The sequence below is a fragment of the Eptatretus burgeri genome, chromosome 12 (assembly GCF_056783735.1).
Source record: "Eptatretus burgeri isolate ZD-2024b chromosome 12, Ebu_testis_v1, whole genome shotgun sequence".
NCBI lineage: Eukaryota > Metazoa > Chordata > Myxini > Myxiniformes > Myxinidae > Eptatretus > Eptatretus burgeri.
Genome location: NC_140972.1, coordinates 51,358,549 through 51,381,396, shown reverse-complemented (window position 1 = coordinate 51,381,396; position 22,848 = coordinate 51,358,549). Strand labels below are relative to the sequence as shown.

The 22,848-nt window shown below is 42.4% G+C and overlaps 1 protein-coding gene across 2 annotated transcripts in view; it reads right to left on the bottom strand.

Moving 5' to 3' along the window:
• GUSB (glucuronidase beta) overlaps window positions 1-22,848 on the bottom strand; it is a 60,291-nt gene that overhangs the window by 22,176 nt on the left and 15,267 nt on the right. Inside the window, exons 3-10 of one of the 2 annotated variants that reach the window (XM_085850526.1) lie at window positions 18,537-18,718; window positions 18,311-18,453; window positions 17,017-17,249; window positions 16,674-16,817; window positions 8,552-8,730; window positions 4,997-5,143; window positions 4,708-4,788; window positions 2,096-3,139 (exon numbers count right to left, since the gene is read on the bottom strand). In XM_085850526.1, the coding sequence (XP_085706652.1) occupies window positions 3,001-3,139; window positions 4,708-4,788; window positions 4,997-5,143; window positions 8,552-8,730; window positions 16,674-16,817; window positions 17,017-17,249; window positions 18,311-18,453; window positions 18,537-18,718 (1,248 nt within the window). In that variant the 3' untranslated portion in view covers window positions 2,096-3,000. Of the gene's footprint in view, window positions 1-2,095; window positions 3,140-4,707; window positions 4,793-4,996; window positions 5,144-8,551; window positions 8,731-16,673; window positions 16,818-17,016; window positions 17,250-18,310; window positions 18,454-18,536; window positions 18,719-22,848 lie in introns of those variants that run through there. The other variant, XM_085850525.1, reaches the window with a different exon arrangement.

The window sequence follows — 22,848 nt, the reverse complement described above, 5'->3', positions numbered from 1 at the left end:
TAGCAACACAAGGAAGTTACTGGATGCTGTGTCTCCATGTTGTCATGAAAAAGCTGACACTCGAATATTTGTACCCGCCAGGGATGCAAGGACGGATGGTAGCAAGTCCATTATCATTAAGGCTAATGACACGGACGTACCAGTCATAGCAATATCTGTACTGCCATCCTTACAGGAACTAGGTCTTGAGAACATGTGGATTGCCTTTGGCCAAGGAGCCAAGGCATGGTGGATTCCAGTCCATGAGGTAGTTTCTGCAGTAGGGCCTGAGAAAGCTAGAGGGATCCCATACTTCCATGCATTCACTGGATGTGACGTCGTGTCTGCCTTCCGCGGTAAAGGGAAGAAAACTGCATGGCAGACTTGGAACGTCTTTGATGATGTTTCTGAAACATTCACCAATCTCAGCCAGCATCCAACATTGATTCGTGATCTTGACTTTTTTGAAGTTTTTTTTTCTTCAAATTTTTCAAAATTTGGATTTTCAAATGGCCAATCAGGCAGATTTGATTAGAATCCCCTGGAGAACAAATGTGCCAAATTTGATGCTTGTATCATCATTTGCACGATTCCTCTCAAAAATTGCTGTTATCTGCCCCACTATTGGCTGATATGGATAGGTGGCAATAAAAAAGCCATTATTGAAAAAGGCACATCTAAAAGCTCGTATGGAGTTCGTGAAAAAGCATCTTAATGATACTGCCGGCATGTGAAGAAGCGTTTTGTGGTCAGACGAGACAAAAATTGAACTTTTTCATTTAAATTCAAAGCATTATGTCTGGCACAGGCCGAACACTGCACATCACCCATTCAACACCATCCCTATTGTCAAGCATGGTGGTGGCAGCATCATGTTATGGGGCTGATTTTCTTCAGAGGGACCGACAAGCTTGTCAGGATAGAAGGGACAATGGACGGTGCAAAGTACATGTGACCCTCGTATAAGCGGGGGATGCGTTCCCGCGAAACTCCGTGTTATCGGAAAACGTGTTATGGGACAATATTTAAACTTGTATGAATTCAAACATGTTCCAATTGGGGAAGAGTTCAACCTTTTAAGGTTGAAGACCTACATAAAAACCTCAAAAACAAACAAACAGGAAACTGCATAAATAAAACATATAACAAATAAAAAATATTAAAATGACTTACTTTTTAAGAAGTGTTTCCATGATTTGGGTTTGATACAGTACATATTGCTTGTGGCAAGTTGTTGAGTTGAGGTTGAAGGCTCAGAAGATGAAATGGAGGCTGATTCGCTTGGGATTTTTTTTGAAGAACTTCTTAATGGAGACTCGAGTGGCTGCCTTCATATTCTGTTTGTTGACCTCCTTGTATAACATTGCAGGACATTCTCCATCTCCCTGCACACTTTGGAACTTCTCATGCAGTCGGGATCATGTTCAGCAAAGATGGCCATGGCTTCATCGACCAATTTGATACCTTTACCCATGACCTTCGGTGTGAGGGTTTTAACAGGAACAACCTCCTCAAGACTTGATTCCGATTCCTGTCTGATGCACTCCTCCTACAGAGCCAGAAGATCTTCATTGCTCAGCTCCACCCTGTGTGAGAGAAGCAAATCCTCATCATCATCTTCGTCGACCTCCTCAAATCCCACTTGCAGGGCCATGTCCACAATCTGTTGCCTTACTTCGCTGACTTCAGCCTCTGTGCCTCTCTCAGGACAGAGTTGATGGAGATGAAAGTGCAGCTGGGCATGTGTTTCCAATAAAGTCCAGTTTCATCGAGGGTAAACACCTGGCTTGGTGTGTAACCTTCATCTGCAATCACTGATTTGAAGACGGCTGGAAATTGTTTGGCAGCAGTATGATCTGCAGCAGCAGCTTCCCCAGTCAACTTGAGATTGTGGAACACATGGTGACTCTTGAAATGCTCAAACCACCCATGGCTGGCAGCAAAAAGTACTGGATCATTTGTATCCTTGGTAAGATTGCCATACAAACTCCTCACATTCTGTCGAATGACCATTCCAAACAATGGCATGTTCTGTTGGTTCTGATGCTCCATCCATGTGGTCAGCATCTTCTCCATTTTCTCAATAGCATCAGGCCGAGATCTTGCAGTTCTAGTTACAATAAGATGCGTTGTTGTCTGAATGCTGTTATGGATTTTATCACAATTATCATGAATGGTTCTCACTATAGAATCACAAAGTCCCATCTCTCCTTGAATATCAATGTTGTGCTCACCTCTATCAAACCGAGCTAAAACTCTTAATTTCACCTCCACTGAATAAGACTTTCTTGACTTTTTCTTCACTGGATCATTATCTCCAATGCTACTTGTTACATGCTTTGCAGCCATCGTTTCGGCCGCTGTGAGTGAACAACTCACTCAGAATGACGGAGCACAAATGACTCGCACAAGATAATGGAGTGCGGTTGTTGTTATTGTTGAATGAAATCCACGCTGTAGTGAAAATGCATTTTCATAACGTGTTCTACAGAGGGTCACCTGTACAGGAGAATCTTTGATGAAAACCTGCTCGAGTCAGCCATGAATCTGAAACTGGGTAGGAGATTCACATTTCAGGACAATAATCCGAAGAACAAAGCTAAAGCCACACTGCAGTGGCTGAATAAGGAGTAAATAATGTTGTTGAGTGGCCTTGTCAAAGCCCTAACTTGAACCCAATTGAACATTTTTGGTGAGACTTGAAGATTGCAGTCCATCCCATCAAGCTTGGCACTAAGCAGAACTAGAGCAATTTTCACATGAACAATGGGCAAATATTTCACCATCTCACTGTGCAAAGCTGATAGAGACCGACCCAAAAAGTCATTGCTACAAAAGGTACTTCCACCAAGTGGAAGAACCAATGAAGAGGTTACACACCAGTGAATTGTGATTTGAAAGTGCTTTTTGCAGGTATTCCTGGCAATATAACCCCCTTCAACTATTACAGTGTTCAGTTTGATCTCTTCGGTTATGAATAAAAAGTTCATTTGGTAAAATTGTTTCCACATAATTCGTGATTCATCTGAATGTGGCATTATTGGGATGGGGTGAATACTTTTGCAGGCCACTGTATGTTTGTATGTATGTATGTATGTATGTATGTCCACTCTTTCCAGCTTGCTTGGACAGCTGGCCTGACTCAACCCATAATTGTAACCTGAAAAAAAAAATCACAAGTCCCCCATTTTGCTAAGCCCAAGACATCTTCAGAAGTGTCATATTCACAACCACCATCCCCTCCCTATACGTTTTCCGTTCAGTGTAAAACAACCGAAACGACTGTTAAAAGGATCATCAAATATCAAAAGGTTGGAGCCAATTAGCATCATGGGCCTTGTGTGAGCAACACTACATATTGGTCTCAGGCTTCAAGCCTTGGTGTCAGGCTATTGCCCAGTGAAAATGGAATTATCCGAGCCATACAACCATGATGTATTGTAAATGCACAAAAGCAATATGCATGGTTTTTGCTTCATGTATGTAACCTGGCATATTTTTAGCTGATGTGGAATTTACATTCCAGAAAAGGTATTGTCATCACGCACCATCCATCCGTCCATCTCCTTTTTTGATTTCTCCGGCCAGACCGCCGGGCTGATCCGACTGAAATTTTGCAGCAACGTTCCTCTCTTGACTGGTAACAGGAATTGCAAAGCTCGTTCTGGGCACATGACTTTAAGCAGGTCAAAATGGCCAACTTAGTTGTTGTTAGTCTTTCGGCTGCTCCCGTTAGGGGTCGCCACAGCGGATCATCCGTTATGATCCGCACACTGATTTGGCACAGGTTTTACGCCAGATGCACTTCCTGACGCAACCCTGGTCGCCTCTTATGACACAGGGATATAGATTGGGTTTCACCATGATTCCGGGCTGCCCTACACCCTCTCATAACGCGGCCCAGCGCAGAGCAGAGCACCCGTCCTCAAGCGATCCTCCAACCCAAGCCTCCGAGTAGCCGGATTACAGGCGCACACCACTACGCCCGGTTAAAATGGCCAACTTAGTAAATTCCTTTAAAAACCTTTTTCTCCAGACCCACCAGTCAGAATGCGACTAAATTTGGGTCACAACAATGGGACATGGTCCTCATGTTAAATTGTGGAGGTGATGCTGATCATGTTTCCGGAAGTGTGTCAAAATGGCGGTCACGCAAATTCCTTCCAAAATCTTTTTCTCTAGACCCACCTGTTAGAATGCTAACAAATTTGGGTTGCAACATTATGGAAGGGTAGGGATGTTAATTATATTGTGGAAGTCATGTGGATCACATGACCGGAAGTGTGCCAAAATGGCCAAGTCAACTTTTGGGAAAATCACATTAATTCCTTTAAAAATCCTCTCTAGACCCACCCGTCAGAATGCTACCAAATTTGGGTTACAACATTAGGACAGTGTCCAGATAAGCTACAGGTCCAGTGGTCCTATTGTTTTTTTAATTTTATTTTCGGGAACGATCGAGGCAGTGATCTGTTTCCCATACACTGCCCAAATAAAGGGATGTGTCAGAAAAATGTGTTGCATTCTTGGAACAAGATCGCCTATATAAATTGTACTCTTCGTGGTTACAACCATCCACTCATTGAATCAATTAAAATCCCTACAAAACGAAATGACATAAAGATTCCCAGATTGCTCCACTTAATTTTATGCATATTTACGCCTATGACAAACCAACACAGGAAAGTGAAGTTAGATATTAAAAAATAAAAATAAAAAAAAACTTACCACTCTATCCACGGATACATCTTTATTGAGTACGACAGTAACTGGACGTGTATCATCCAATCTGTGTGCTTCTGCAATAACCTGTCTGCACAACATTCATTATAATAATTAAGTAAGTCCAGTATTAGCAAATGTTATTTTTATAAATACAATTTGCCTCAAAAATCAAGGGCGACACCCAATACATTTATCGCAGAAAGATCTACACAGTACAGAAAACCTTAAGTGAGAGGGGTAGTAAGAAAACAATCCATCATCTTTATTCTTCTTTATAATTGGCAGTAAGTACCTGAAATAACTCTCTGCAACTGGCAGGTTAGAAGCTGGTTCATTGGCCAAAGACCACATGATGACTGAGGGATGATTTCGGTCTCGATTAATCAACTCACGTAGAGCCGTCAAGTGCTGCTCCAGACTCCTTTTTCCAAAATTGTCTCTGGAAAATCGCAGCGAATACATTGGAGTCTCATCAATTCAGGTTAAAATTCTAATTAGAATAGGGAGCAATGTAAACTACTTTCACCAATTCTAATGTGACCAATTCCAATAGACTGAGGGTGTTTTTCTGTATTTTATTTAAATTAGAGCTATTACTTCTATTGAGTATCAAAATGGCAATTAAAACCTACCTCCAGTCACATATAATACTTTACATGCCTGGTGTTGGCTTAATGGTTAGGGTGGTGGGCTTGGGATCCGAGGATCCTGAGTTCAAATCCCACTCTACTCTTGAATTAATACCAGGTGGGGTTGACTCTGCCTGTTATCCTTCTGAGGTTGACAAAATGAGTGCCAGCTTGCTAGTTTCCTGTGTCGGAGTGGCGACCCACCCAGGATTGTGCCCAATAGCCAAGGACACTGCTTAGGCAGCACCAATGCTCTGCATAGAGTATGGTCCCAATGGATGGATGGATGGATGGATAATACTTTACTGTACATTCTAATTGGCCAGAGCTTTCAATAACTCATGACAATGATGGACATACAAAAACAAAATTTAACACAGTAAAATGAACCAAAGATTTAATTACTCACAAAAAAATTATGCCAATGGACTCAATGGAGATTAAGTGTTTATGGAGGACAGTGATCAATCTACACATGGCCCTCCGTATCCGTAAGCGTTACATTCTTGAAAAACCTCGTGAGTACAGAATTCGCGAATATGGATACTTTGGATTAATGGGAAAGAGGAGGTTAGGTTCCTGGGTCAGACTGAACATAGGGGGAAATGGTAAATGTTTAAGAACAATGAATGAATGAAAAAAATAAATGACTGTACAGAATACAGAACAGTGTTTTTATTAATATTTGAGGATGATGGTGATGAGGTGAAGAGAATGGCGGGTGGGTTAAGGCAAAGTCAGAAGGATGATTCATGTCCACTGCGGACGGACTCGCACCCATAACCAGACTGTCTAACACATTCACTGTTTTGCTTAAATTCATCACTTTCTTTCACCTCTTTCGAGCAAACTCACTTTCCACACTCATCTTATGTTTAGAGGCCATTGTTAATGGCAATTACAAGTTCACAATAGTGAGACAAGTGGCGCAGCAAGGTGTTTCCAATTTGGGAACCAAATACAGTAATGTCCAGTATCAACATATGTGGACCCCCCACCCCCCACTCCCCTCATGTCCCAGGTGTCAGAGGTTGGATGGGTGGGAAGTGATGTGGGGAGAGCATGATGGGGGCTCACAAACTTGAGAATACTGGAGGTCTATTGGTCACGAATTAAGAACCAGTATACATTTACCAATACGTGGATATATGAAACTTGCAAATGCAGAACTCGCAAAATAAGAGGGTTTACTGTGCATCACCATGAGTAACATCAAGTAAGGAGGCCTGAACTACATCTACTTCTTGTCCATCATTCCAGATTCACATTATCTGTTCCTGTAGTTTCGAAATATTCCATGAAGACTGCAGCCATAAGGAATCTTTTCAAATAAATGGGTGAATCTGAGACAATTCCTCAAGGCTTTGAGTAGATCCCAATGTGTAGGAAAGTCTCATGAGCAAATTAACTTGAATATTAATTGCCACGTTCTCCACAGTGGAAGTGATAGCTCCAACTTTAAAAAAATATATATTGAATTTTAAAATTATTACCTCATTCCAATTACAATTGTTGCCAATTCAAAATGCTCTTAGAGCATAGGATATTCAAATTGGTGAGTTCACTGGAATACGATGAAATGCTGATCACAGCTCCTATACACAGTATTATCCTCTTGTACTATCCATCAAAAAATTTAGGAGGATGGGAGGTTAAGGAGATTTCGGTTGGATGGAAGCAAAGAAAAGCGAGAAGTAAGGAAATGATGATGGAAGCAAAAAAAAAAAAATTGAGCGAAGTCAATGGTGCACAATCACAAATCCCCACGCTTTCCACTTAAAGCAAAGTTGAAAGATGGCAAAAAGTTCCATCAGGAATGAGGCTATATCAAATTTTGAATAAAAAAAAATTCCCACCCTGTGTCCCTAAGTCCTGATTCCTCGAGGCATGAACCGGATGTCAAATCCAAATATATAATCGGCATACATTTCATGCATCCTCTAATATTAATTGCATATACAAAGTTTCACTAAAAAAAAAAAATGTTTAAAAACGTGGCCGTAATTGCATTTTTTGGTATTTGACCTTTTGACCCCACCCCAGGGCCACAGGTTTCGGGGCCAAAAATGGTACTACTCTTGCACCTTCTTGACATTCACTGATCATAACTCCCAAATTTGATGAATTTCTGCATAACTAGTTAAGAGGAGAGAGCGTGACGGACGGACAGACAGAGTAGCCGATTGCAATATCCCCCAGTTGTTTTTTTTTCAAAAAGCATGGGGATAAATAGTGAGCTTCAACAAAGACAGCCATATGCTGAAGCTTACTGGCACGTGACAGCAAAATACATTAACTAGTCAACAACACACAAAAAAAAAACAACCAGACAATGATGGATAGGAATCGACAATGATATGCATGTTCTATGAGCAGGAAGCTGAAACAGTTGTCATGTATGTATAATTTCCTCATCTTTTGGTAAAATATCTTAGATGGTTCAGTTTGGTAAGATTTGGTAAGAAGCTTCAAGTGTCATAACATTTTGGTAACACAGTGTTCAGGTCATCAAAGCGTCATTCAAAAAGTGAACTTATTTTCCTTTGGAACTTTTTGTTCAGAAGTACTGGAAATGTTTGTCATCAAATTTGAAATGTTTTATCATTACCTCCACCACTGAAGCTGGGTGGAGGTTATGTTTTCACCCCTGTCTGTCTATCTGTCTGTGAGCAGGACATCTCAAAACATTGTGGACGGATTCAGACGAAATTGGACAGATTGGGTGTGTGACATGGATGAAATGATAAGATTTTGGTGAAGATTCGGATCCAGAAACTAGAATTTTTTTCTTCTTCACCATTGAGAGATGGGGCCAAAAGCAATATATCGTATTATATTTCAAATGGGTTATGACAAAACTAGGTGGATGGGTTGATTAAGCAATAAGAACAAGCTGTTGGTTAAGGTCCAGATTCAGATCTCTGGCCTCTCAGTGGGATACAAAACGTCAACTGTTCAGCCTAGTGCAGGTATGCGCTCGACCGATTGCCTTTCTAGTTATTCAATGAAATTCCTTTCTTGTTTCAAAGAAATAATTTAAGACTCAACATCAACCTTTCACATGCTAGTATACATCTGTATATCATCAAAAAAAAGTTTCAAACATACTTCTCAATATCCATTTGTTGAAATTAAATGAAAGAAAAACATATTGTCTGAGAAACTGAGAAACAGTATTGTGATGTTCCAACTGGCTTGCCTATAATAAATAAACTTACACAGTCACTAGCCCGACTGCTGGTGCTTCCGATATGACCAGGATCCCTTGGCGATCAGCCATGTCTAAAGTTTGCTCAGAATAGGGGTAATGACTGGTACGAAACGCATTGGCTCCCAACCAGCCGAGCAATGAGGCATCCTTCACCATCGTAACTGCATCATAACCTCGCCCGCGGAGCTACAAACAAAGAAAAAATAAGGTCAACTTTGTCATCCCACAACCTCGTACCAACTTTATGTGCACGTTGCTCTGAAGAGTCACCACAAAAATACAACAAAGAACAGTTTGTTTCACTCTGCCTTCTCGTGATTTGCAGGTGAAGAACAAAATTGCTCTCTTTAATGTCAAAAGATATTCTTTTGACAGCCTCCAAACTCCTGCAGTCGAGGAAATATTTTTTGGAAGAAAAACATTTTGGAAGAAAGAAAAGGAAGAAACTAAACTGGATTTTAAAAGTGTATTTTAGTTTTAAAATAAGGCGAAATACAGTACTGCATAAATGTACCTTTAAAAAAAAAATCTTTTAATTAGGCACAGGTGGAGGCCATTCAGCCCATCATGCCTGCACCACATCAACATCACACCAATTTATCCACACAAGATCGAAAAAGAAAATGCAAAATGTCTTGTAATGAAGTGTTTTTTGTGTTGTTTTTGTAGTTTATTTTGTTCCCCCCCCCTTCTTTTCAGGGGAGGGGGCATGGGCTTGGGTAAAAAAACACACATCAATCACACAACACCTCTTGACGAGAACCCCACCAACAGCACTCAGAACACATGTACACAATCACCCATCAATGCTCAAGCTACCTAAAAGTCCTGCCAACATCCCGATACCCCTCTGTCTCCATAACTTCCAGGTTCCCATGTAATTCCAATTTAAACTTATCTCCTGTTCTACTGCCGCTACCTTTCCAGGGAGACCATTCCATGCATTAACTACTCTCTGAGTAAAAGACCGCTGCCGTACTACCGTCTTAACTCTCCTCTTTACTCTCAGGCTATGGTCGCTGGTCCTATCACTGTCTACTCTGCTGAATAGTTCTTCTGCATGTATTTTATTTATACCTCCATTATCTTAAACATCTCCATCATATCTCCTCGTAACCGCCTCCTTTCTAGTGAATAAAGCCCTGTCTCCTTCAGCCGCTCCTCATAGCTGAGTCGAGCTAGGTTCGGAATCAATCTAGTAGCCCTGCCCTGAACCCTCTCTATGGCATCTATGTCCTTCCAAAGTTGTGACCAAAACTACACACAATATTCTACATGTGCCCTCACTAAATTCCTGTCCAATATTAACACCACTTCTTTTGATTTATAATTGATCCCCCTCCGAATACAGCCTAAAACCCCATTTGCTTTACCTATAGCTGCCTGGCATTCTGCTGCCTGCTTACCTCCCATATCTATTACCACCCCCAGATCCTTCTCCTGTGTGACACGCTCCAAAATTACCCCTTGCATCCTGTAATCTCCATTTTCATTGTTCTTTCCCATCCCCAACACCTTACACTTGCTCAGGTTAAATTCCATCTGCCAAACTTTTGCCCAATCTATGTAAGTATCAATACTTTTAGTGGGGCGGCTTAGCCCAAATATTCAAAAGATTTGTGCATTTTGTGATACAAGCACCAAATTTGGCACAAATGTACATTAATATGTTGCGAACATTTTCAGATATTGGGCCACTTGAAATTCTCTCTTTATGTCCGCCATATTGGATTTCAAAATGGCCACCACTTGAAATCTACATTTGCTATTATCCCTGGATGTAATGCAGCTATTGACTTGATTCTGGTATCTCAATGTATGTTTTTGGGGGCAAGGAATCCAATGGTACCATTTTCAACTTAATATTATCTATCACAGTCTGTTATATAATTTTATTTGGAAATTATCTAGGCAAATATTGGATTCAACACAATACTTTGAAAAGAATGTCTTAGTTCTGTAAATGTCTTGGGTATAATACTGACATGCTACATGGTCTAGTATTTGAGGCTAGGTGTACTGGTATCTGAGGCTAGGTATATACCGGTACTGAAGATACGTGTACATAAACAGTGTCATGTTAACAAGTTCAGCATTGCCACAAGTACATGTATGTTGTTGACTCATCGTCATGTGCAGTCCCCTTCACACACACAGAGGGCTGTGCACTGAAGGGCAGCCTTTTTGCACTTGCAGCGCCTCACACACCCTTTCTTGCACTTGCAAGAAACCAGCTCAATGCAGCTGTGAGCTGCCTCAGTTAGCCTGGTCCAGTAAGGTGTGTACTCTCCTTCTCCAGTCCTTGACCAACCCCAGTTGGTTGGTGGAGGGAGCTCTGGTGCTGGCAGCAGTATCTGACCCCACACATGTCCACCTTGATACACTGCCCTCTTGACATGTTCCTCCAGAGCTGCCTTCGTTGGAGGGATGAGCTGCACATTGTTCTTCCTTGTGAAGAGTTTCCTCCTGGCCTTGTCAATGTCTGTGCATTTGCTGTGCATTTGATCATACAACAGGATCACGAACCTCTCGATGATGCGCGTTGCATCGTCTGGTATGTCACGAGGTGCAGAGAACAGCAGCAGCAGCAGTGCCTCAGTGAGTTCTGGCAGTACCGTCCAGACTGCCCACGCAGTCTTCTTGCCATGTCTATGAAAACTAGACACAGTGTCACATCCAGTTAGAGCGTGGAACATTGGCAGTGCACGAGCCTTCTCTCGTCCCAATCCAGCTGCTATTTCATGTGCTACTAGGTATCGGAACCTCTGGCCTGTTCTGAATGCCAGCCACAGTTTGTCTTCTGGTTGCAACTCCTGTGCCGGGGACACTGCCAGCACCACAACATCGGTGTCTACAGTCCGGATGAGTATTGCATGGTGTCCATGCTGGACTGCGTGAGATGCATGCAGCAACATCCGACTATCGGCTTCTTCATGGTTACATGGGGCGAGTGAAGTCAGATCTGGCAGTAGTGGCTTGCTGAGCACTGCCTCTCCATCAGCAATGAGGAGTTGCTTGTCCTCCTGGTCAAACCATTCCATGAGAGCTGCTGAGAGGAACCTGATCAGCTCGGTCTTGTTGCTGTCCACTCGTAGGAAGTTCTGCCAGTTTCCGGGTATGGCTGCGGCAGCCACCACACGTCTCCGCACACCTTGTCCCCACTTTGCACGTGTACTACCTTTCAGTGAATCAGCAAGGTAAGTATCCCAGACCAGATCCAGGCATGACACTGTTTGCAGCTTCGTGGACATATATGGGATGAAGATCTGTTGTGCATACTCTTCAAAGGTCTTTGATGCAGCCGGCTTCAGCATCTGGACGATGGCTGCTCCATCAAGCACAATACAGGTCGTGACAGGAGTCTCTGTCTTTGCGTCAGAGACTTCTTCCAAGCATGTGAGGAGATCACTCTTGGTACCAGTGCAGAGGCTTCCACCATCAGACAATGCAGGAGGACATGCCTGATTCTCGTGACAAAATAACTCCTCAAGGTTTCCATCCCTCGTCTTGCAGCCAATGTACAGGCGCGCGAAGAGTTCACAGTCATTCTTGATGGAGGCGAGCTGTTGCTGACCTATGCTCTGGCTTCTTGGAGTGGAAGTGCTGAACACCTTCAGGTTGTTACGGATCAAAACGTTACCTCCTTCCACCATTGAGTGTAGAGGTAAACATCATGGAAATTATATCATGCCCTAGATTTAATTCATGCTTACCCGTGTATTTGCTTCACTGATTCACAAGGTCTTTTGCATACATGTAATTCAGACTCTTGTCTTCATTGCTGACCACACAATGTTGTCTCGCTGAGCCCAGATTGTATGTAATCAACTCATTTATGTGGAGTCACAAGGTGATTTAAACACAGCCACACACAAAGAACACAGTTGATGTGGGTCAACACACATGCAGCCTCTCTACTCTTTTATTTGGGTCAGCGCTGTGATTAAAGACATGTAGTGGAGTCATGTTTGTAAACATTGTTAAAGACATGCTACAGTGCATTGTTAAGGAAACAAGACAGATGGAAGCCTATACAAGAAATTTCTGTACTCCAGAAACACAAAAGATGGCTTAAAGGGTCTAGGAAACGGGGATTATGCATGTTTGGTATTTATTGACAATATGAATGTAATGTTACATAAAATATGCATATGAAAAACACAAATAAATGGGTCACTTTGTTTCCTAACGGGATATGAATTTATATTTTAGACTGCCAGTATATATGAGCTTGTCTGAGTTGTTACTCGTGATTTAGTATGGTTTATTTATTTATTTATATTTACAGAACTAAGACATTCTTTTCAAAGTATTGTGTTGAATCCAATCCCAGATAATTTCCAAATAAAATTATATAACAGACTGTGATAGATAATATTAAGTTGAAAATGGTACCATTGGATTCCTTGCCCCCAAAAACATACATTTAGATACCAGAATCAAGTCAATAGCTGCATTACGTCCATAGATAATAGCAAATGTAGATTTCAAGTGGCGGCCATTTTGAAATCCAATATGGCGGACATAAAGAGAGAATTTCAAGTGGCCCAATATCTGAAAATGTTCGCAACATATTAATGTACATTTGTGCCAAATTTGGTGCTTGTATCACAAAATGCACAACAGGTTTGCTATGCTGCAACACTATTTCCTGAATCTGTTCACCACCCCTTCTCCTGTCCGCCTCACCTCCAAACTTTGTGTCATCTGCAAATTTGGAAAGCCTCCTCTTCACCCCATTATCAAAATCAATGATGTAAATAATGAATAGTAATGGTCCGAGTACTGATCCCTGAGGTACCCCGCTACTTACATCCTCCCAGCAAAACATCCTCCCACTCACAGCCACTCTTTGCTTCCCATCACTAAACCAGTTTGCAATCCAATTAGCCACCTGACCAGCCACTCCACAAGCCCTCACTTTGGCTAACAACCTCCGAAGTGGTACCTTGTCAAATGCCTTCTTAAAGTTTAGATATACTATGTCCACTGCCTTTCCCTCATCCACCCAATCAGACACTGCTTCATAGAACTCTAAAGGATTTGTGAGACAGGAACTACCTTTGGTAGACCCATGACGACTACCTTTAATTAGTTTATATGAATTTAAATGGTTTCTCATCTGGTCCTTCATTAATGTCTCCAACACCTTCCCCACAAATTAAGTCAAACTAACAGGTCTATAGTTTCCAAAATTCTTCTCTGGATCCTTTATTAAATAATGGTGTTAAATTTGCTATTCTCCAATCCTCCAGTACCTGTCCTGACTCCAGTGAACTATTGAAAATATCCATTAACATCTCGCTTACCTGCTCAGCCACCTCCCTCAACACTCTCGAGTGCATATTATTGAGCCCCAGAGACTTATCTACTCTTGGATTTCCGAGCTGTTCCTTTACTTCCTCCGCTCCAACCTGGATCTTCTGTAAAAGCCCTTCCTCACCTCCTTTATGGATACTATCAGGCTGAGAGTCTCAGATATTGGCAATTCTCCTGACTGTTTTTGTGTAAAAGTTGAAGAAAAATACCTGTTTAATAATCCTGCTATCTCACTTTCATCACTAACCACTCTCCCGGTGATATTCCTCAATGGGCCCACACTGGTCCTAACCTGATTTTTTCCCGATATACTTAAAGAATACCTTGCTATTATGTTTAATATTCTTAACCACGTCCTTCTCATACTCTTATTTGACTTTCTGAGTTATTTTCTTAATTTGCCTCTGTTTACTCCGATAGTGATATAAATCTAACTCCAGTCCTGTTATTTTACACCTCATAAATCCTTTCTAATTCTCCTTCATAGCATTCCTTATCTCACGACTCAACCACCCTGGCCTTTTTCTGCTTATAGTTTTACACCTCATTGGAATGTACTTACTCTGCGCTCTACACATTTGCTCCTTGAAGGTTTCCCATTTCTCTGATGCCGATTGTCCTGTTGTTAGCTTCGCTTAATCGACATCACCCAACTCTCTCCTCATACCCTCAAAGTTTGCCTTCCTGAAATCTAACAGCTTTACTCTACTATCTTGAACTGTAACTGAATCTTTTCACACACAATGTTATGATCAGTTGCTCCTAAATGCTCACCAACCTCCACCTACTCCACCATTTTGGGACTGTTACTTAAAATGATGTCTGACACTGCACTCCCCCTCATGGGCTTATCTACAAACTGGGTTAAAAAGCAATCCTGGACTAAAACTAGGAAATCCTCATCTGCTCTGCCCTTTCCCTGTTCCTGGACCCAATCTATCTCCGGCAAGTTAAAATCCCCCGTAATCAATACTCTTCCCTTACCACATGCCCTTTTGATTTCTTCATGTACTCCTCCTTCCTTCCCACCCAGAGCCCTATAAAAGCATCCTACCAGTATCTTACTGTTTTTACAATCTCTACCCATACAGAATCCTCAACATTAATTCCCTCCTTAATGTCACCCCTTTCTCTTGATGCAACCTTGTGAAATCCATCCATGAAAATGATCATCAAGGGACCTCTGGCACTAAAAAGATCGATGATGATGATGACACCTTTGAAAAGAAATTTGATTTGATTTTTGGGGGTTTTTTGGAAAAAAAACATTTGATTTTTGGCCTGGATTTCAAGATGCAATTTTAATCAATACTGCTGCATTGCAACCCCACTCCATGTTATAACTTAAAATGCAACAATGGGAATAATTATATTGTTGTGTCCATTGGGGGGGAGGGGTAAGACCGACCTGGACAAATAACCAAACGATTTCCCTTGGAGGAGAGCACGTGATCCTTGGAGATTATGGCGCACGCGGGACGGGAGGGCAGCAAAGGCACGTACCAGACGTGTTCACCACGACGGAAGCACTAGGATTTATACTCGAACACACAACGAATATACAGACACAAGCAATCTTAATGAATAGGGGTTTAATGGACATAAATCAAATGTTTGTAATGGAAATAATGAAACGTGAGGTCACCTAAATTCCTAATTGAGGTGCCTCCACACACAGTTACAAAAATGGACAAGGGGAAGAGATAAAACAACAGAAAAATCCCTCCTTTATTCTGGCACTGAGCTTCTGGTCAAGAAGTGGTTTCTTTTGAGTTTCGGCGATCAAACCTGTATCATCCTGCATGGGAAGCTCGCTAAATGGTGCCCAGTCGTTTTCTGGGTGGGAAACGTACGGGAGGTAGTTCGTGCGGATGGTCCCTTCGTTAAGGGCCCAGAAGCTGTCGTGAAAGTTCCTCCTCATAATTGAGATTGCTGATGCCCCCCGTTCGGTGACACATAACACTTAAGCTCACAGTTTCCCTACTTAATTTACATCAAAATGTCTCCTACACGTCCACAGGCCATGCTACTCGACACACTCCTATCTTTACTATGAAGTTCCTCCATCTAACCCACAAACATATCAATATTTAAGAGACTTTCCAGTAGTTTTTTTTTACAAGTGCTGCATCAAATTGGATCACCCAGAGGATTGGTCCTAACTGTGATGCAACATGCATACCGATATTTTCTCGCAGGCAATACATATTTCAACAGGAAAAGCTCCGTGGGCAACCGAGTGAAGGAGAGGCCAAAGTTGAAGCTACTATAAATCTTGGACCTTAGAAGCATATTGTCTCTTCCACCACATGGTACCATCAGTGGCAGCACTGCGAACGAACCAGACGAGGTAATATGACAGCTGATGTGTTTGCATTACCCCTTTGAATGTCATTTTCATGTGTTGTCAAGAACAAGAGTACACCTTCACAAAGCATACCATCCTTCAAAGTGGAGATTTAGCTGACCCGGCCTGTCGGTTTGTATTATTAGTGCAGAGCTAAGATACCACAGTGTAGCACACTATATGCAAACCCTCTCGGGCCAAAGCTTTGGCACCTATCCAAGCTCTCAGCCAGCATTTATTTGCGTAACTGTGTTGCTGTTAAAAAAAAATATCAAAGATAATTACCTTCAGGATCAATATTTTTTACTCGCATTGTGTTTTGAAGTATCAACCATTAAAAAGCTGTCCATTAAAGTGATTTATAAAATTCATCCTGAAGGACCAAGACCCATTTTATGCAGAGCGATGCTTCATGTACCTTTCTAAAATTAATCACACAAACAGGTTTAACATTCTTTCTCACATCTGCATCTTCATGGCGACCTAAGCCGTGCAGGTAGATTTCACGATCATTCAGGAGCAGTCGACTCCCAACAACACTCACTGTCCGGATTCCAAACTGGAGCCGAACCACATCTTTCTCTCCATCAAATCCGCAAACAAGAACCTAACAAGGACGTGCAAGACAGCATCATAAAAGATCATCAAAATAACTTCCTCTACCAGACAGGGAGTGGTGTGGGAGTGGGAGAGTGGGGGGAGGGGTTGGTGAGAGCACATACACAGCCCAACATGTCAACAGGAGTACAAGAATAAACTACTTTAATGTTTCAGAGAAGAACAGTTAAATAGAAAGAAAGGTGAACCTCCAATGTGTAGAGAAGTCCAGGGGTGGTGTTGAGGCCAACAGGCCACCACAGGCTGACATTTGGAACCTTGATAAGCCCATGTGGAGAAAGAGATGAGTGCAAAGAGGGACGACAGATGTGGTCTGGCAGAACAGCATCTCCTGCAACATGATGACCTTTTGGGTCTCTCAAACCCACAAAAATGGAGGTCACAGTTCCACCGGCAATGGAGATGTTGTAGAATACAAAGCCTTTGGGGTGAGATCCAGAAAAGATCATTCAAAAGAGGAATAGCTTTTATTTTCTTTTTTTTTAGATTGCAATAATAAAGTAGGAAAGGTGAGATGTTCGTGATAGGATGACGGGTGGAAATTTAGGGAGGGTTCAGTCATACATGCTCAAAGCATTTTCGCACGAGTTTGGGTGAAAGTTTGTGATGAAGTTTCTACATTTAAATATCTGAAATTTTCAGACAGGTACAATTGGCTCATCTCTGAACTTCCTCATTTTACAAGAAAAAAAAATGTTAACATCTGATGGGCAAGAGATAAAGAGATGACAGAAAAATCAGGGAAAAGGAAAATAAAATAAAAATAAAAATAAAAATGAAGATGTCGAGAGTGGAGTTGAAGCAAGAGAATAAGATTAACATGCTGTATCACAGTTAAAAATATTTTTTTTTTAAAGTGGGGTAGAAAAATTAAATGAAGAAAAAGAAAAGACAATGATGAGAGAAACACTGAATACAGGGTAAAACTAGAAGGGGACTTGGTAGAGCGCATACCTCCGCCATGCTGAACAGTTTACGTTTTGTATACTTCCGATAGGCCAGATCTGGATCTGGATCTTCACCAAAATCGAATGGGCTTGTTCTCGTCACCTAACCAACTCATCCACCTTGTTTTGTCATAACTCGTCCACAACTTTTTGAAATATCATGTGACATGTGGTTTTTGGTCCCATGAAAATTATAAAATTCTCGCATCCGGATTTTCACCAAAATCGAATCAATTCGCCCTTGTACCACACCCAACCCATCCACAAAGGTTAGTCCGAATCCGTTCATAACCTTTTGAGAAGTCCTGCTCACAGCAGACAAACAGACAAACAGGCAGGGGTGAAAACATAACCTACGTCCACCTTCGTTGGCGGAGGTAATAAAAATAGTTGATGAAGTGACCTGGTGAGCAAAATAGATTTAAAAATAAAAATAATAAAAACCGTGCCACAAAGAGGTTCAGTGAAAGGATATAAAAAAAGTGTAAAATTACAGGTGGTGATAGGGGAGAAGAATGGCAGGAGAGACGGTTACCGACAGAAGCAGAAAACGTTGTGGTGACCATAATGTCTTGGATATAGACTTGACTGGAGCAGATGATGGAAACTGGCCGATCAATACCTGCATAGTTGAAGAAGTCAAAATCGACTTCTTGCACAAAGTATCCAATGGGATATCTGGGAAAGATATATATCTTACTGAAAAAGACATTCATGCAAAAAAAAATATATCCCAATCTTTGATCTCTACCTTCACTTACCGGCTGGTGTCATTCATGTAGATTATGCGCCCAGGGGGAATAGTATTTGGTGTTAACGTGTTGTTGACAGCAACAGTTAACCTCAGCTCCCGTCCTTTTGCCTGAAATAATACACCACTGATGTCTGCTTCAAAGGGTAGGTGTCCACCTTCATGTGTTGCAATTTCAAGGCCGTCGATCCACTGCAACAAGAACCAGAGTGGTGTCAAAGCCACCCAATGCTCGCCTGTTTATACATTTATCGTTTTTAAAAGACGAGTCTAATAATATTTTTTATAAAGCATTGCAGTGAAGTCTGATCCAAATCATTTTAAAGCAATATATGTATTTGTATATTGTAATCAGTAAAAAATAGTATGGTAGATAAAAACATTAGAAAGGAAATAACTTGCACCAAAAACTTTAACATTTTCACGCTGACACTCACGCGCACGCTGGGGGTATCGCTATAGCTCTCTGTTCTTCGAGCAGGCGAGCTAAAAAGTGAATGTAAATTGATAAATATGGGGAAATTAATAATAAAAAGGTAACAAAAAGGGTTGTGGTGTACGAGTGGGAAGAAAAAAAATATATTTGTGGAAGGAGGTATAAAATGAGCAAGATGTAAGAAAAACAGCAATAATGGTGAGGTAACAAGACAGGGGGAAATAAATAAACAAATAATGCATAAAAAAATGAAGACAAAAATGTTCCCTTGCCTTCAATGCACTTGATACATTTGTCTTTGAAACTGTGTATGCTGGTATAATACAATTTTTTAGACACTGATTTGACCTGTTTCTCATTATGGTATTGGCAAATAGTTAGCCACACAGGTGGGACTTCAAATGTTGAAGCAGATAATAGTTTTTTTTTGGGGGGGGGGGTTGCAGCACGGTGAACAAGCTTCCAAAAAGCAGTTTATTCACCGTGTCACAAACAGTAATATTAAACTGCAATTGTAGTTTTGTGATGATTCCCTTAGCATCCAAGAAAATCTTGAAAATCAATGCACCCTGCTGAGAGATGGGTGCAAAATTCCTTGGGTTGTCGTGATCCCTTGTGTTTCCATTGCATGAATTCCATTTTGGCTTCAGGATACTAATTGTGAAGCCGGGTTTGGTCACCGATTACCATACAAGAGGTAATGTTAGCTGAATCTGTGTTAAACAGGTCAAGAAGCTCGTGGCATAATGCTGTTAAATTTGACTGTGAGAGCTTAGGATTCAATGGAGCCATCTTTTTGAGAATTTGGGCATCCTGAGTGTTCATGGACGATTTGAGAATGCTGCCTTGAGGAATTTAGAAGTTCTACGGAGATTTGGGAAATGTTAATATGGAAATCCTCCATACCTAATGCCTCAACCTGGACAACAGTTTATGGGGAGATTGCATTTGCCAGCCACCCTGACTTGGTGTTATCTTCAGGTCAGGTCAGGTATGGGAGCATGCACTGGAGCAGCGCATCACTGCCTCCATGTTTCACCAGTACTCCAGTGGCCTCCTTCTGGCCACCCTCCAGGCAGATGCCTGGCCCATCCCCATCTCCTTGAGATGCTGATCAACCTGCTGCAACCAGGAGGCACGTGGTCAGTCCATTGGCCTCCTCCACTCATGAGACTCTCTCGCTGAGAATCCAGTGAGCAGGATCTACGTCAGGAAAGTGAGCCACATGTCCATACAGCCACAGCTGACACTCATGGACTATGCAGGTAAAAAATCTCATTTGAGTCGCTCTCAGCAACCGCTTGTTGGACACAAAGTCCGACCAGTGACAGCCAAGGATTCTCCGCAGAGACCTGGTACCAATGGAATTATGTATCCGTCTCAGATCCCTGGGCAAAGTCCAAGCTTCACATCCGTAGAGCAAGAGTGGAAGCACCAAGGCCCTGGACTTTCATCCTCAGTTACCTTGGCAGAATCTGGATTTTCGTCCTCCTGCACAGGTACCGACAATGCCACACCCCATGATCCAGTGAATCCACGACTCCCCAGGCACAAACCAGACATATATTGACCTCTGGCTCACAGCCAGCAGACATGAATATCACTGCCAAGGTATGTGAATCTCTTCGTGACCTCAACATTCGAAACACAAACAGACACAGACAAGATAGCACCATTCAAGATATCATTGAAAGGCCGGATCTAAATTTTGATCCAGGAAACCTGTAATCCCAGGGGCTCAGACTCCTCATTCAGCACCTCGAGGGCGCACAAAAGGATATCAAGAGTCTCCACAAAGATGACTGCATCATCTGTGAAATCAAGGTTAGAGATCTTGACATTCCCAAACGATGCACCGCAGCTTGATCTCTCAGACATCCTTCCGAGAATCCAGTCCATACAAGTGCTGAAAAGTGTGGGGGCCAGTACACACCCCTGGCGAACACCAGCAATAACTGGAAATAAGTCTGATGTGTTATCACCACATCTCACAGCACTCTCAGTACCAGAGTATAGTTCAGACATCAGTTTGATAAGTTTTGGTGGCACCCCACGAAGACCAAGAATCCTCCACAAGGCATCCCGATTCACTGAATCAAACGCTTTACAGAGTTCAACATCGGCTGCAAGCAGTTCCTGCCGAAACTCTCGTCTGCGTTCTGTGAGGACCCGAAGAGCAAGGATACGGTCAATCGTTGACCTCTTTGGTGTATAGCCTGACTGCTCTGGGTGCTGGTGCTCAAGCAGATGGTGGTGAACTCTATCAAGAATTATCTACGCAAAAACTTTGCCCGGCACTGAGAGAAGGGTCACCCCTTGGTAGTTGTTGTAGTCTTGGTGATCACCCTTCCCTTTCCATAGAGAGAAAACAAGGCTCCTCTTCCAGTCAGTTGGGATGATGCCTGTGTTCCAGGCAGAGCACAAAACTGCATGCAACGACACGAGTACAGCATTTCCACCAGCCTTGAAAAGTTCAGCATGGATGCCACAGATCCCAGGAAATTTACCCAATTTCAACTGGTGCACCGCAGCCTGTGTTTCCACAAACTAAGGTGGACCACAGTTGATTGGAGGGTCAGTAACAGGGATTGTAACACCCCTCATATCCAACTCAACAGCTGGTGGATTAGCCTGGCACAACCACTCAAAGTAACCGGCCCAGCGGGCCTTCACTTCAGACTCCTCTGTCAAGAGCCTACCACCCTCCGCTCTCACTGCAGGACACCGAGGGATGGGCTTAGAGGAATGCAATGCACAGATTCCCCTTAAAGCAGGACGAGAATCACTTGACCACAGGTGATGCTCTACAACCTTCACATATTACTCACACATGGGCCTCCTTGTCCTCCCTCAGCAAACATACAGTTTTACGCCTCAACTCCCTGAATAGCTCAACTCTGCCATTAAGCCTGGCCCTGCGACTCTGATCAACGGTATCCAGTGTCTTTTGAGACACAATATTCTTCTTCTCCCAATTGTGAGTTCCAAGACATCCACCAGCAACATCAAGAATGGTGGTCTTGAAGGCACTCCACAACTCTTCAGTATTACCCAAAGCACCCTGACCCCCCAAATCTCCACTCAGCCTGTTCACAAACTCGTTAGCTCCCCTCTCATCCTTGAGCTTGCCAATATGCAGCTTAGGCTGGGATATTCCATTCTCCAAGATTTAAGGTACAAATTCAGAATTGCTCTAACAAGCTTGTGGTTGGTATTGAGAAACTGAGCACTCCGATAGACCCTGTAGTTCTGGATTATCCTCCAGCAACCATCAACAAGCACATGATCAATCTCCTCTGGCACATCACCTGCATTGGAATACCAAGTCCAGCGATAAGCTTGTGGGCACTGAAACCATGAACCAGCCACCCTAAGTCCATGACTTCTTGCAAAGTCAAGGAATTTAGTGCTATTCTGGTTCACAGTTCCAGACCCATGGGGACCAACACGTGTCTCATAACCAACCCTATCAGTTCCAGTCGATGCAATGAAATCCCCCAAGACTTGAAGAGTATCTCGTCTGGGGCACTGATCAACCACAGACTCGAGCATGGCATGGAATAGATCCTTCACGGTGAGATCACTTGCCTCAGTCGGAGCATATACAGAGATCAGGGAAATGACACCCAAGACGTGACGAATCCTTAGTCTCATCACACGCTCGTTGACCGGTGCAACCTCAATTATCATTGGAGTCAATTTAATGAACACAGCTACAGGAACTCCTTGGGCATGGTAACCATCAGAGCGACCAGACCTATAGAAGGTGTAACCACATGCCATGATCGCACCATTATCCGGTCTCCGAACCTCAGACTGTGCTGCAATACTGATGTTCAAATGCTTGAGCTCAGATAACAGACAGGTGATCATCCTCTCTTAGGGA